The sequence below is a fragment of the Onychomys torridus genome, chromosome 10 (genome assembly GCF_903995425.1).
Source record: "Onychomys torridus chromosome 10, mOncTor1.1, whole genome shotgun sequence".
Lineage (NCBI taxonomy): Eukaryota > Metazoa > Chordata > Mammalia > Rodentia > Cricetidae > Onychomys > Onychomys torridus.
In genome coordinates, this window is record NC_050452.1 from 84,564,258 (window position 1) to 84,580,004 (window position 15,747).

At 44.0% G+C, this 15,747-nt stretch overlaps 1 protein-coding gene across 1 annotated transcript; it reads right to left on the bottom strand.

Annotated features, from left to right (window-relative positions):
• Positions 1 to 1,513: 1,513 nt before the first annotated feature.
• Positions 1,514 to 6,674, bottom strand: Odaph (odontogenesis associated phosphoprotein). The gene is made up of 2 exons (XM_036200364.1): positions 6,614 to 6,674; positions 1,514 to 1,863 (listed from the first exon to the last, which is right to left on the bottom strand). The coding sequence occupies exons 1-2, from the start codon at positions 6,672 to 6,674 to the stop codon at positions 1,514 to 1,516; spliced, it is 411 nt and encodes a 136-aa protein (XP_036056257.1).
• Positions 6,675 to 15,747: the final 9,073 nt, after the last annotated feature.

Genomic DNA, 15,747 nt, shown 5'->3' on the forward strand with positions numbered 1-15,747 from the left:
TTTGCCAAAGGGTGGTCTTTTCTGGTTTGTTTTTCTTTCCTCCCCACAAATGGAGAATATGTAAAGTTTATTTCAAAGTACAGTTTCTTGAGGAGGATTCGGATAGGTTTTACCTTGAGCCTATAAATTGGAAGGAAATGTGTGCTCTTACACCGGTTGCTATGATGGCTCCTTCTCTCTTTCGTCATTTGATGCAGGGAGGAAGCATGATGGTGTGACAGCGCCCTGGCTTCTGCTCCTGGTGTCCATTTCCAGAGTTTGCATGCACTTGTGTTAGTATGGGTTTGGTTTGTTTGCCTTTGTAGCAGCAGTGACAGCATCATTTGCACATGATTCTTGAGAACGCGTGGAAGCTGCTGGCCACATGCACAGAACCCGGGTTCCCATGACACAGGCAAGCTGAGTAATGCAAGCAAGAGGTGGGTTTATAGCCGTCAAACAGACAAGGGTATGCTTGCCATTCACCTGAGAGCACAAGGTCCCCACAGTTGAGTTGGAGTTAACTAACATCCAGGTAATTTTAAAACTAAGCTTTTGGTTAGAACCATGTTCAAAGTTTGAAGGGAAGTATTTCATTTACCTGTGTTTATGTGATGATTACAAAAGTGAAGTATTTAGTAAATTAATATGCCGAAGTAGTTAATAAAGAAAGTTAGGCCGGGCAGTGATGGCTCATGCCTTTAATCCCAACACTTGGGAGGAAGAGGCAGGAGGATCTCTGTGAGTTCCAGGCCAGCCTGGTCTACAGAGTGAGTTCTAGGAAAGGCACAAAGCTACACAGAGAAACCCTGTCTCAAAGAAAGAAAGAAAGGAAGGAAGGAAGGAAGGAAGGAAGGAAGGAAGGAAGGAAGGAAGGAAGGAAGGAAGGAGAGAGAGAGAGAGAGAGAGAGAGAGAGAGAGAGAGAGAGAAAGAAAGAAAGAAAAACAACATCAACAAAAAAAAAAGAAAGAAAAAAGAAAGAAAAAGAAAGTTAGGATGTAACAGTTCAAATAATTTGAGTTTGGTAGTTCAGTGTACAATTAAAGTTTTACTGAAGGCCACGTCCCTAGAAGGCTTTTTGCTTTAAGTTTTATAATTCCTTTTAAAGTCCACTTTGTAGATCTACCTACTCTCTATGTTTCCCAATGAGTATGAAAAGACTGTCTTCAATTTCTGCATCTGGCTCATAATGGTCTCTTTAAAATGTCCGCCACTCTAATTTGGAAGGGGGGGGTTATTTAATACTGCTGGTGTCTAAGTATGGATAGAAATTATTGGAACAGCCCATCTTTAGATTTTATTTGCATTAATCCTGTGGGGTAATAATGAATCAGTTATTGCCAGGTTTTGTAAACAAAAATGTGTAATCTGATCTCTTCATTGTGGACCAAACAACAAAACCCCCACAACAATCTAGTGAATGGCATTGAGGGTGCTTAGTTTTCTAATGTGGTGATTGTAGACTGGAGAGGGAAACTATTTCATTGTCTTTTCTAGTGGCGTCGGGTCTTTTGTTGAGTGTGTTTGGGCCTCTTACTTCTCTATGCTTTCTTCAGATGAGCTTCTACTCTGGAGCAGTCCTCCAAGGAAGTACCTCCCAGGAGTCGGTCCACCTCGAGGCGGGAAGAAAGGACGGAACTGGAAGTGGTGGTTGTAGTTTGGAGGGAGGAAAGGCCTGTTAGGAAGCCTTGGGTAGAAGCCTGGCCTTCTTGGCAGAAAATAAATCCACACCCTCCGGGGTGTCCTCGGGTTGGGTTGGGCCCTCGTTACTGTTACCATAGGCTTCCTTGTGGAGGGTGGCGGAGGGGTGAGTGTGAAGATCTGGCAGTCTGTAGGGTTCATGTTACTTGGTGAGCCGTCAGGAGGGATGACTGCATCTTGTCCTGTGGAAATGAAAACGTAGGTCAGGATGGGCCTGGCAGAGGAAGTTAGATCCCTTGGGGGTGAGGGTGGGAGAGAGATGTCAAGAGGAACTTGGAGACATTTTAAAGCATGACTAAAATGAACTGCAGAGGTCCAAGGAAATGAAGCATGGACACACCTAATGGTCCCCATTTCCATCTGGGGAACTGACTCCAAAGAAATACATGCGTATTTATCCAAAGATACTAGTTCAAGCTTGTTCATAGCAGCCTAAACGATCCAAATGCCCAATAGGAGACTAGCTAAATAAGCCATGTGTAGTCACACAGTGGTATAGTCTCTGGGAATGAAAAGGAATAACAGCCATTATCTACAAACCCAGACGAATCCATGTTCTGTTGAACAAAGAAAATTAGAGACAAAAGGGTACACATTGTAAGAGTCCATTTATATGAAGTTTAAGAGTAAGCAAACGGAAGCTAAGGTTAAAAAAATAAAGCAGACCAGTATTGAGCAGAGGATCAGCACACATGTTGTCTAATGGAGGGATTAACCAAGAAACGGCTGCAATGTTCTACACTTTGATTTTAGTGGTTGTTAAGTAGATTTGGATATATGTAACATACACACACATACATACATATACAGGTATAAGATGTGGTGAAGCTGTACTTTTAAGATTTGAGAGCATTTTTTTGTATATGACTTATAACAAAATAAGGAAAACTAATTGAAATAAAAAGAAGAACTTATTTACTATTAAGAAAATTAGCTGGGCAGTGGTCGCTCATGCCTTTAATCCTAGCACTTGGGAAACAGAGGCAGGCAGATCTCTGTGAATTCAAGGGCAGCTTGATCTACAAAGCGAGTTCCAGGACAGCCAGGGCTGTTACACAGAGAAAACCTGTCTCAAAAATCCAAAGAAGGGCAGACAACTCATTTTTGAGAAGAAATGTAGATGTAGCCAAGTGTCAGGTCTTCCTAGGCTTGAATCACCCAGTTGAGTTGGTCTTTGCTGTGCAGAGTTCTTTGGCTCAGAACGTATCAATATAGACAGGAGAAGACTGGACAGACGTGAATGGTGGAAACATGAGCATCCCACAGGAAGCTGAGAGTTCTGATGAATTTAAGGACAACTAGGTCCTCCCCCCTCTTTAGGACAGATGATTTGAGTTTCTGGGCTGCACTGGATGTGCTTATCTAGCTACTAGAGTCCTTAGTTCCTTTTCCATTCACAATCCTTAGAAATGTCAATCTTGAATGCCTGGGTATGGCTGATTGGGCTCAACATACTCACTAGCTAGTCATTGAGGAATCAGAATTACTGGAGTTACAGATGGTTGTGAGCCACCATGTGGGTGCTGGGAACCGAACCTGGGTCCTCTGGAAGAGCTGTCAGTGCTCTTAACCACTGAGCCATCTCTCCAGCCCCACCATCTTATTTCTTGATAGCTGAAGCTATTCTCTAAATTCCATGGTGATAGGGTGTTAGAGCACGGCAGGTAGGTTTTTCCCCAGGCTCTCATGCAGTTTAGTACTCTCTTCTGGGACCCTCGAGGGCCCAAGATCAAGGTGCAGCTTACCTTTATCACCCACATGAGGCAGTCAACAAAACCATATAAATATACTTTGATATTTTACTAGTAAACTCATCACATGGTGATTATATTGGGTCACTGTGGAGAAACACACGTGTTCTAAAATATAAGAACCACGACTGGAGCAATGGCTCCATGGTTAAGAGCACTGGCCGCTCATTCAGAGGACTCAGGTTTGATTCCTAGAACACACAATGTGGCTTAAAACCATTAATAACTCTAGTTCCAGGAGTCTAACACCCTCTTCTAGTTCTCTTGTGTACCAGGCATGCAGGTGGTATGCAGACACACATGTAGGCAGAACACCCATACACATGAAATAAAAATAAAAACCTAACTAAAAATCAAATGTAAGAGCCGAGGAGTTGGTTTGGGAATCTGTCTCATGTTACAAAGTCAAAGCCGCCCATGGGAATGGAGGCCGTCTGTGCTTTCTCCCCTGGCTCCCCGACCCTGCCCATCTGTCCTTCCTTTGAGCTCGTTCAACCCACTTCCTGTCATTATCTTTGTTTTCTCCTCAAACTACCTCCAAAACTCCACTCATTATTTAAAGAATTCTACCTCTCCAAGATTACTTAATGTTAAGATTACCACATTTCAGAGAGAAAACCGGGCCATCTGCCATGAACTTTTTAGGTTCTTCTTTTGTTAAAGAGGGCTGTAAATGATGGACACATTCAACCACTTACACAGTGACTGTCTCCTCCACTCTACAAATGCTACTTTAGCAAAGCCCTAATATTCCTGGGCTTAACATCTGGTTTTAGAGGTCTAGAGTTCCACTTTCAACCTCTTTCCCCTAGATCTCTCATCTAGTCCCCAAGTGAGATCTCCTTAGGGAGGTCTTCCCTGCCTGAAGACTAGATGGGCAAGAACTTCCAAAGCAGCCTTGGCCCACCAGCATCATACTTATCAGAGATGCTGCTATCATTCTTGAGATATCCACTGGCCCTACCTGAGTGCCCAGGGAAGAACTAAAACAATTGAGAGAAATCTCCATTTCTATAATTGCAAAAGTTCCCATATCCCTACTTGTTGGGGATAGTGTGATGATTAACACATATTTCCCACACATTACACACTGCCATACCAGCAAAAGCACTGAGCGACAAAGATAAGCATCTCGAAAAACTTAAGACCAAAGTAGGTCACATCTTTGAATGCTGATTGAAAACAGCTGGAGAGGCAGGGCAATGTGATGTTCCAGAGGCAGGATCCCCGAGTTCTGCTTCTAATATTGTGAGTATGGGCAGATCTCCTCACCCCGGAGGCTTTCTCCTTATTTGTAAGATGGAAAGAATAATATGTCCTATCCAACAGGCTTGTGGAACTATCCAAAATAAGGTACTCATGGTCCCGAAAGTTTTTTGGTGCACAGTACACGTTTAGTAAGTTAGCTATCGTCATTGTTAGTTGTTACGGTTGGGGATGCTTAGAAGGATTTTTAGCAGCACAGGCTCCAGTTCTTAGGTCTATGTGCTTATATTTTATACATGATCTGTACATCAAGGTGAGGATAGGACTAAAGTAGTTGTGTAAGTGTAGGACCTTTAAGACAAGGGATTATTGACTCTGTTGGCCATTTCTGATGTCCTTAGTTCCTGGGACACTTCTGGATGACAGTGCTATTAGTGAATACTTGATTTACTCACTAAATGGCTGGGCAGACATTGCCTGTTATTCTCAGTGTTTTTGTGGTACTCAGTGAGCATTTAATTCCTGTTTTATTTAAAATTGTAGTACTGTATAATAAAAGCCAAAATGTTGTTTGGAGTTTAGGTATCAATTTTAAATAGGCTTTTTATAGTCTAGACATGAAATTTGTAACATACCCAAAACCTAGCACTTTTGAAAAAAAAAAGTTAACGATGAGAAGATCTTTTTATAATTACCTGTACTCTGTGGTTAACTGGGCAGACAATAGCTGTTTGTAGTGAACTGTAGTGATTTTTAGAGACGCAAGCTTGGGACTTGATGTCTACGTATACCATTCTTCCTTCACAGAGCACCTGGACTCTTAGAATTCCCACGCCCTTTCAGACTTTAACCGCAAAGAAATGTCAGGGCCGTGGTTAACTGACTCGTAGTAATTGTAACTTAATTCATTTTTGTAGAGTCAGAGAACAGTTGAGTCTTTTTGTCAAATCCTTCCTTTGAAAGATACAGAATTTAGAGCCCAGAAAATGTCCTCCTGGCCCCTTTCAGTATGCTGTAAGTGAAGTTGGTTCAACAGTGAGCACGTTGCATGTCAGGTGCCGAACTAAATGCAGAGAAGACAAAGGCACAGTGCCTGCCGCTGGGGATTGGGAAGATACTTCAAATATACAGATCCTCAATACAGAGTGGAGTGGAGCATCACGGTAGGGCATGTACTGATTGTAAGGACAATCCAAAGATGTCAGAGAAAAAAACTGCTATTTTAAAGTAATGTGTCTTAAGAAAGACTTGCAAGCGCAATAGTATAGTCACATTTAAATGCTGCTACTTGAAGCAGAATTGCAGAAAGCAGGTATAAAGCAGGAAAGGAGCAGCTGCTGCCATGGATGGGCGAGGGCAGAGGGAATGTGGGACACATATGACCCTGTTGGGCAGTCTGTCCCAGGACAAGGAGGAGTGAGTGAGGACCTAGAACCTAGGCTGCCAAGCTCAGAGATCAATTCCCACATTTCAAATGATATTTTTATTTGTTTGGGGACATGGTTTTACTGCGCAGCCCTGGCTGTCCATCATGGAACTTGCCATGCTGGCCTTGAACTCACAGATAGTGCTGTTATTCCAGGTTGGCATTGCTAGCTTGGTAACCATAGTAACAGCAATAGCATTTGTGTAGTGCTTCTAATGTGAGTTTTTTATTTTTTGTTTTGCGTATAGCTCAATGGTCCTCTTCAGCCCCACAATAATGCATATTAATATTGTCACTTTACATATGAGAAATTCATGTGTAATGCTCAAGGAAGTTACAAGTGTCTCAAATCACAGAGCAAATGCTGAGACTCAGATTCCGGTCTTCAGATGAGAAAATCCAGCCTCTCATTTAACCACACGTGCTGATGATAACAGATACAAACATTTCCAACTTATGGAGCTATGTAATCACGGAAGCCACATTTGTCTTTCCATACGGTATTAATTATTTAACCCACACATAGCAGGTAAAAACCCAAACGCTTACCTTCTGCCATAGCTACCACCAACCAGCAGACCAGGACCCAGAAGTGGAATCCAGGAGCCATGGCTTCTGCCCTGAGCACTGACACTGCTCTGGGCCCAAGGCCGCTTTAAAGGAGAGTGAGTGAGTCACCAGCAGCCTGACTCAGGCAATTAGCGTGTGCCTAGTAGACCACAACTGCCTGGACCTTTGGTGTGAGAGTGAGAAATTCTCCAGGAAATGCCAGACAGCACTCATCAACCTGAAGCTTCTTGTAATGCCAGGCAAGCACTGTTCACTTGTTTGTCTTCATTTGGACTGTCTCCTTCACTGTCCTTCCAGTTCCCAGCACCCCCCCCACCCCCGACCTCACTGCCTTTTCCTGACTTGTGTCTGTGGGTCTTCAACTGCACAGGAAGGTGTCTTACTTACTATTCTATTGCCGTGACAAACACTATGGCCAAAGCCATCTATAGAGCAGTCGGTCTCAGCCTTCCTAACCTGTGACTCTTTAAGACAGCTCCTCATGTTGCAGTGACCCCAGCCACAAAATCATTTTCATCGCTACTTCATAACTGTAATTTTGCTACTGTTACGAATCGTAATGTAAATATCTGATATGCAGGATGTCTGATATGTGACCCCTGTGAAAGTGTCTTTCAACCCCTGAGAGTTGTGACCCACAGGTTGAGAACCACTGTTATAGACAACATTTATTCAGTCTATAGTTTATTTGATCTTACAGTTTCAGATGGTGTGTCCAAACCACCATGGTGGGGATCACGGCAGCTGAGAGGCAGACATGGTGCTGGAGCAGTAGCTGAAAGTTTATATCTGATCCACAGGCCCAGAGACAGAGAGAGAGCTAAGTGAAATGGTGTGGCCTTTTGAAACCTCAAAGCCCACCCCTAGTGACACAGTGCCTCCAGTAAGGCCACACCTCCTAACCCTCCCCAAATAGTTCCACCAACTTCAGACCCAGCATTCAAATATTTGAGACTGTCAGGGCCATTCTCACTCCAACTTCCACAGAAAGGGATCATCTGGAGGCACTTAGCACAGCTTCTCACCACATAGCTTGACTTCCTGGAGCAAAGCATGAGGGAAGAGGAGAAGCAGAGGTTTCCTGACCCAGGTGTTTAAAGAGGCTGCTGTTAGATTCTGACCTAAGTGTATAATTCTTCTCGACTCTGTGTCTGCTTGTGAGAAAAGGTGTCTTTCCTTGTGGCCACTATGGTCATTGTTTAAATAAAAATGAAAATCTGAGAACATAACTTAGTGAGTCTTCTTTGTAGACTTTCTTCTAACTCACCAACTTGCTTGGAATTGTTATGCCCAGATTGTGGGGACCCCCAAAAGACTACCATGGAGTAGTGAATCCCATATGTAAAAGCAAAGAACCTTTATTTCATGTTTAGAGCTTGGTCTCTCTGACTGTCTGACACAGTGGTAAGAGCAGAGGGCCCCAAGCCCAGGTGGGGTAGGGTTTTTTATCATAGCAGAGGTTAGGGTGAGGGGATTTCTAGGATTCAGGACCCTAATTGGCTGACATTTGTCTACATTGTATCTTTAAAAGGGAAACAGGTGTGTGCTAGGCTGAGAGACATCTGGTGATCTTATCTAATACTACCTGGATGATTGGAATGTTTGAGATGTCAAGTTCTTCCCCTTAGATGCTGGCCCATCCCTGGGTGGATCCCTGGTGGTGTCAGGTTTTGGCTTTTCCTAGATCCAGGTGTTGCCTGCCAGTAAGCCTGTCATGGCAGTTGTGTGGTCAAGCTGTTTTGGGCCCCCCCACAGAAGACAGCCATGTGTCTTGATCATTGTTCTATTCCTGTGAAGAGACACCATGATTAAGACAACTCTTATAAAGGAAAGCAGTTAATTGGGGGCTTACTTACAGTTTTAGAGGTTTAGTCCATTATCATCATGGCAGGAAGCATGGCAGCATGCAGGCAAACACTGGAGTAGGAGCTGAGAACTACAAACTTACCTGGGCTTTGGAAACCTCAAAGCCTACCCCCAGTGACACATTTCCTCCAACACCTCCTAATCCTTTTAATCCTTTCAAATACTGCCAGTCCCTGGTGACTAAGCATTTAAATAGATGCAGATATGGAGGCCATTGTTATCCAAGCCACCTTAACATGACACATCTGTGCCTGGCTGGTCTCCTGAGAGGATTCTTTCAGTTGCAGAGAGTTGCAGAGAGTGGCAGGAAGTGGTAACGGTGATTAAGAGCCCGGCTGTTGTTACAAAAGAAACCTCTACTAGCATTTCCTTTTCTCACTTGCCCTTTGGTTATCTGTTCTAGCCACCATGGTGGCACTAGCCTATTGTTACAGGTATTTGAGAGGCTGAGGTGGGAGGAAGGCTTGAGCCCATGAATTCTAGACTAGCCTAGGCAACACAGACCCTATGGTGATATTTTATTTGTACTGAAATGTGATTTTATTTGTGTGTTAATAAATAAAGTTGCCTGGGGGTCAGAGCTAATAGCAAGCCATAGCAGAAGCCAGGCGATGGTGGCACACACCTTTAATCCCGATCACATGACAGGCAGATCTCTGTGTGTTCAAGGATACAGCCAGCGTGGAGACACACGCCTTTAATCTCAACACCAACCATAGAAGACCTGGAGGTCTGTATAGACAGGCAGTGAGGAGGAGGTCATGTGGTTGGGTTTACAACCACTGAGAAGGCAGAACAGAAAGTCAATAAAAAGACAGAGACACCGGAAGTAGGTCTCTTGCTGAAGGGAAGGACAGCAGTGGCAGTGAAGGGTAAGGTTTTTAGCTCTGACCTCTTGGCTTTTAACTCTGTATTTGGCTCTGTGTTTCTTATTTAACAAGACAGTTACATCTACAAGACCCTGTCTCAAAAATCAAACAAGACATTGGTATTCTTATGATCAGTCCAGAGGCATGATCTTTGAAGTGGTGTATGTATTAGTTGGTGTTCTGTTGCTGTCCTTGTTGGAATCCACTAGGTCTCCTAGTGGCTTTACCCAGCAGGACTGTGTAAGAAGTTGATTGGACCATGGGCCTGGGTACCAGGTGACTGTAACTAGCAAGGGGGAGGTCTTTTGCTTCACCCCTTGGCATTGTTATAAATAGACCTTTGGAATAAAGTTATGGGCCAGTGGATAAGGATCCAGGCCCACCCACGTCTGTCCTGTGTTTTCTCTCTGTTTCTCTCTCCTCTCTATTTCTAATTAAGTCTCTTATCCCTCATTCCTCAAGAGTTCCTGGGGTAAATAAGTGTGGGGGCTGGTCTTCTACATGTGATAAAATACTTGATCAATTTGTAATGAAGATTTTTTTGACTCAATCTCAGAGGTTCTAGTCCTTGTTCAGTTATTTCTATTGCTTTTGGACCTTTGGAGAGAACATTATTGCAGGGTCCCAAGCTGCTTGTCTCATGGTGATTAGGAAGCCAAGGGGGAGGGGCTAAGGTCTCAGTATCACCACCCCCAGGGACCTCAGTATCACCACCCCCAGGAACCTTACCTTCATTCACTGGTCTCCATCTGGTAAAGGTCCCACCACTTAGCCACCTCTGTTAGTTATTTGGCGCTAGAAACAGGTCCCGAACACAACAAGACCACAGAAGAGTTTTATTAAAGTGGATAGAGGTGACAGGCCTGGATGAAACACACGTGGGGGAGGAGAGAAAAAGGGGGCCATGTGAGATGGCGCCGGCTTTTTAAAGGTTGGGCCGTGCATGCGTACAGGGACTCCTGTGTGTACTCTACGCATGCGCGTAGATTACATGGCTGCGCGCTTTACGCAACCACATAAGGCCAGAGTCCCGGTCCCGCGAGATGTCTGACCCGGAGATGGCTATTCTACACCGGAAATAGTTAGGCGGTCCCCCGGACAAACCCAACCGTGTAAGCATGTAATTGTCTATCAACCTCCAGGCTAAGGGCCAAGGCTTTAATATATGGGCATTTGGGGACATTCAAAATTTGAACTATAGTAAGTACCTCTCTCGGAGAACTGTGAATAAAGCCATTGACACAAAGCTCACACTATTGTGCTAGCCTGTGGAAGGCAGTGTTTGTGGGTTTTTTGTTTTTTTATTAAATTACCATAACTTCAATTCAGAATTTTCTCTCTTAACAGGCTGTATTTGCCAAAACATCCAGTCTCTCAAAAGACTGCATTGATAGTGTTTTTCTCAGCATTTTAGGAAGAGCAGATCTAGCTATAGTCTTGGGACTTAAAGGGTAACAATCTAGAGAGATGCCACCAGAGGATCAAGATGGATTTCAGAAGGCAAATAGCCACAAATGAGAAAGTAAAAAAATTCCTCATGCTTGATTTTAGTCCTTGACAAAGTTCTAGAACAGTTTTTGTTTGGGGGCGATAGGGTCTCACTACGTTGCCCAGGCTGGTCTCAAACTTGTAGGCTCAAGCTATAATCCCTACTCTTGAGTAATTGCAACTAAAAGCTTCTGCTACCATGCTGCATGCCCAGGATATGCCAGACACTGTTCTGAAGGGTCAGAGCACAGACAAAAATACCTGCCCAATGGTTTATATCCCCAGGCTGTAAAAGAACACAGAAACAAAGTATTTAGTACGCTATCATATGTTAGAATGTTCTGTAATACATGTACAGGAAAATGAAAATGTTCAAGGTAAGGAATGTGACCAGGTTGGCATTTTAATTCAAAGATGATATCTGAACGAAGACTTGAGGGAAGTGGGAAGTCATGCATGTGGATGTCTGGAGCAAGAGTGAATCAGATGGTACAGCCAGTACAAAGGCCCTGATGCAGCAGTTGGGTTGGATCTAATATCTGCCAGCATGAAGACGGTTGTAGTTGGGCAGGAGACTGTCATCAGGGAGAGATAAAGGGGTACCAGGAGGCTGGCTCACTATTGTGGCCACAACGGGGAACACCTGGAGGGTTTTACTGAGAGGCACAACACAGTTCTACTTCTAGGTTAGAAAGATAACTCTGGCCATTGACTGGAGAGTACATAAGGTTGGAAGCAATGTGGTCTGGTTGTAGCAGACAACTGCAGTTCTTGAACAGAAACAATGGTGACTTCAATTGGAGTGGTAGCAGTGGAGGTGCAAGGTTTGTGTTGGAGGCCAAGTTGCTAGGATTTCCTCATACGCTGGAAGCTGGGTGTGAGAAACACTGCAGAGTAGTAGCATCATGGATTTTTAGTCTGAGGGGTCAGATGTGTGTTCAGGTGATGAGAATATGGCTGAATTAAACATACTGTCATTACAATATTGTGTTCATAAATAAAAATCTGGAGAATGAAAATGCCTTTCCCAGGCATGGCAGCTTAAATCTGTAAGTCTAGCACTCAAGAGGCTGAGAGGTAGGTAGATGCCATGAGTTCAAGACCAGTTTAGGCCACTTAGTGAATTCTAGGCCAGGGTGGGCCACAGAGTAAAATCTTGTTTTAAAACAATGATAACAAAGCCAATGGAATTTGAGAGAGTAAATGCCAAGAACCAATATTTTTGGAGCATTATTAAAATCTCCAGAGGGGTAGTAGCTAGGGCAAGTGCCCAGAAACCACAGCACCAAACTGAAGTTTGGGCCCTAAGAAGGATCCACATTGTTGCCCAATTGGATCCAGAACAGTTTTGCTCCTGCTAGGGGAGAGAAAGGACCAGGGGACAGATGAGCACACTTGTAGGGTTGTTTCTGTGGACCCACAAGGGTACTGGGTTCTTCAGCTTGCCTTGTTTGCCCACCTGCAACTCTCACGTGGTCCATGTGTTGTGAGAGAGTTTGGAGCAGGGCGGCAGAGCTAGTTCTATGACCTTGATGGAAGAGAAAGAGGTCCTTTATTGGGGAACATCACCTTTTCTCAGAGTGTTTCTCACAGTTGGGAAAGGAGAGGAAGTGGATGGTGAGGGAGAGAGAGAGCACATTGCCTAGCCCACCACATCAGCCCAACCAATGCTGGCGATTGATGTGGTGGTGACAGATGTCACAGCCAAATTGGTCTCACGCCTTGAGATCTTGTTTTGTAGCTTGTAGCTAGTCTTTGGCTCTGGACTTTGGTAAAGTCTGTATAGCATGGTATGAATTTGACCTTTTTCAATGGATGGAAGCACCTTAGCTTTAACCAAGGTTGGGAGCACTCAGTAAGTAGATTTGGGATGATGTCTAGCATGTCCGTGGATGGAGTGGTGGGAATGGTCTGTGCCTATTTGTGGTTTGTGGGTAATTATGCACCTTGGGGTTACAGGGAAGTACAGTGAACAAGAAGATAGATTTATCCAGGGGTCTTTAGTACTCTGTGTTTTGGGTCTGGTCAAGGGGAATTTTTTTTTTTTTTTGTCCTCTTGCTCACACCCTATCATGGGTAATTTTATTTATTGGTTTGGCTGGGTCTTAGAGTTTGGATATGTAATCGAATACTGTTTACGGTGCCACTCTAAGGGTGTATTGGGATGAGGTTTACACCTCAATCTGTGGACTGAGTAATGCAAGTTTGCCTTCCCCCATGTGAGTGGGTCTCAACTAGTCAGCGGAAGGCCCTCAGAGGATAAGTCTGACCTTCTCCTGAAGGCGAGGGTAGCCTCAGATTACAACTCTTTGGCAGGTTTTTCTCCAGATCTCTGGTCCTCCCACACTACCCTGTGGACTTTGAACTTGTCATCTTTCACAGTTTATGAGCTGACTCCTTGAAACCGCCCCCCTCCTAACATACATGTTTTATTAGTTCTTCTTCTCTAGAGAACACTAATACACATGACATTTCCTCTACGTTCGTGTATACACAGGCCACTTCAGAGGCTTAGTGGATAAGCCATTTTGTGTGGTCCAGAGAATAATTTTTAGTAACAATCTTTTTAGTTTTGAATGAGTGAGTTTATTAAATCACACACACACACACACACACACACACACACACACACACACACACACACAGAGAGAGAGAGAGAGAGAGAGAGAGAGAGAGAGAGAGAGAGAGAGAGAGAGAGACAGAGACAGAGACAGAGATCATTAAATAAGCAACTCAAACATCCAGTAGAAACTGGCCAGGGAAACTGGCCACTTTTAGGCAGCTAGCTGGAGTTTCCAGTAGAGACAGCCCGAGGCAAAGCAGAACATCCCCTGGGTGAGACTTCCAAATAAAAGAACAAACAGCAGAAAGGTTAATATCGATTTGGGGGCTTATGAACATCCAGCTAAAATCCATTGGGGAAGTTGAGGCAGTCAGCTGGAGTTCTCAAGTGACATTTTCTCCATGACTAATCTTCCCATGGCCAAGCTTCTGGTTTCTCTTTCTCACAGTAAGCACAATAGGATGGGATACACATTATTAACATCTGTTGGAAACAGCTCGTCTTCACTGGTCCTTGAAGACATGATGTTTTTACTTATGGCTGTTTTTTGTTCTCCTCCTACGCTATGACAGGTGAGGCAGGGCAGCCCATCCCCAGCCTTCTCAGACTATTTTGAGACAAACATGCTTGGATGTGAAGCAGATGGGCAGCTCCCGCTCCACAGCCAGCTCATCAGTGAGCTCGAACAACACAGGGCAGTTTGTTAATAAATACACATGTAGGCACATAGGAAGGCATTTAATCAATCAGTTGCTTCTAAACAAGAGCCTGGTATTTATAGATAATGAAGGCCACCACCACCAACTGCTCCTTTGCCAGTGATGTCATGTCTGGGACGTTTCATACTGTCTTCTGAGGATTTGGGTAGGGAGTGTAACCCGTCCCCATCCTCCTTGCATGCATGTCCTTCACAGGAAGCCAGGCTTCTGCATTCTGTGGGGAAATCTCAGTGAGTTTCCTGCTCCCCCTCTCAGTCCCTCCTTCCTGGTAGTTTAAAAATGTGTTTAGAATTTCAGGAAACTCAAACACTGAAGGAATTTGATTTGTTTACTACGTGGTTTTGGTATTTTTTTTTTTTTAAGTGGTAGAATTATTTAGCTTTAAAAAAATGTTTTGTTTATGTTCTTATGGGGCTAGAGAGATGTCTCAATGGTTAAGAGTGGGGAGGACCTGGGTTCAATTCCTAGCACCTTATCAGGCAGCTCAGAACCTTCTGTAATGTCAACTTCAGAGAATCCAGTGCCCCCCCCCCACTTTGTATTCTATGGGCACCTGTGATCATATATCCCCACACAAACACACACATGTATACACATAATTAAAATGATTAAAAATAAATCTTTAAAAATGTTATTTATCTATCATTTATTATTATTATATCTATCTATTATTATCTATCTATCTCTATCATATCTATCTATCTATCTATCTATCTATCATCTATCTATCTATCTACCTACCTACCTACCTACCATCTATCCTATCCATCATCTATCTGTCTGTCTGTCTATCTATCTATCTGTTGTGTGTGCATGCAATTGAACATTTGGCACTCAGAAGGCAACTTGGGATTGTTTTCTTGTTCTGCCATGCTGATTGGATTCCTGGAATCAGACAGACAGGCCTGATGGCAGCTGCCTTTACCCACTAAGCCACCTCTCTGGACCACATTGCTTATTTTTGATACTCAATTCAAGTATAAATTGAAATGGAAGCTAGAATAGGGTGGTGGATGTTCAGAAGGACTGGCCTGTCTGTCCTCCTGTGGCTTTGGGGGCATCTGAGGACTTGGGTCTTTCCAAAGACAGATCCCTTTCACCTTGTACTACTCTGCAGAGAGGCCCATTCTATAGCCTGGCTTTAGAACTGCAAAGGGGACCTGCCCTCATCAGATCAGGCTATGTGCCGCTCCTGCCTGGGAGAGGCACTCCTCAGAGGGCCTGGTGAGTAATGCCAGAAGCTACCCTGAGGCTCGCTGTGGATCAGGATAGCTGTGAGTCAAGCTGAGGAAGCTCTGCTATGGCCGGAGCTAATGGTCTTTGAGGGGATATAAAGGCTCTGTGGTTGGTGCTGACTTGAGGCGCAGCTCTGATTTCCCTATTGGGCCTGTTAGGGCATCGTCCACTGGGGATGGCATCCCCTGGAGTGTTACTTGGTACTGCAGGCCAATTAAGTCTAGAGATAAGGTGTTGAGACAAATAAAGTCATTTATTTGAAAAGTCCTTTGTGATGCAAGCTGATTTAGAGCGTATGGTTTGCAGAGGTGGGTGATGGGTGCTAATACACTGGTAGGTGCCTTCTCATCATCACAATGTTCCAAGTCTGTA

What these genes read in the sequence shown, in the direction of transcription:
- Odaph (XM_036200364.1), bottom strand. Translation starts at nt 6,674, where the DNA reads ATGGCTCCTGGATTCCACTTCTGGGTCCTGGTCTGCTGGTTGGTGGTA. An exon ending in GGTGGTAGCTATGGCAGAAG is followed by an intron (nt 1,864 to 6,613) that starts GTAAGCGTTTGG and finishes TCATTTCCACAG; the next exon opens with GACAAGATGCAGTCATCCCT.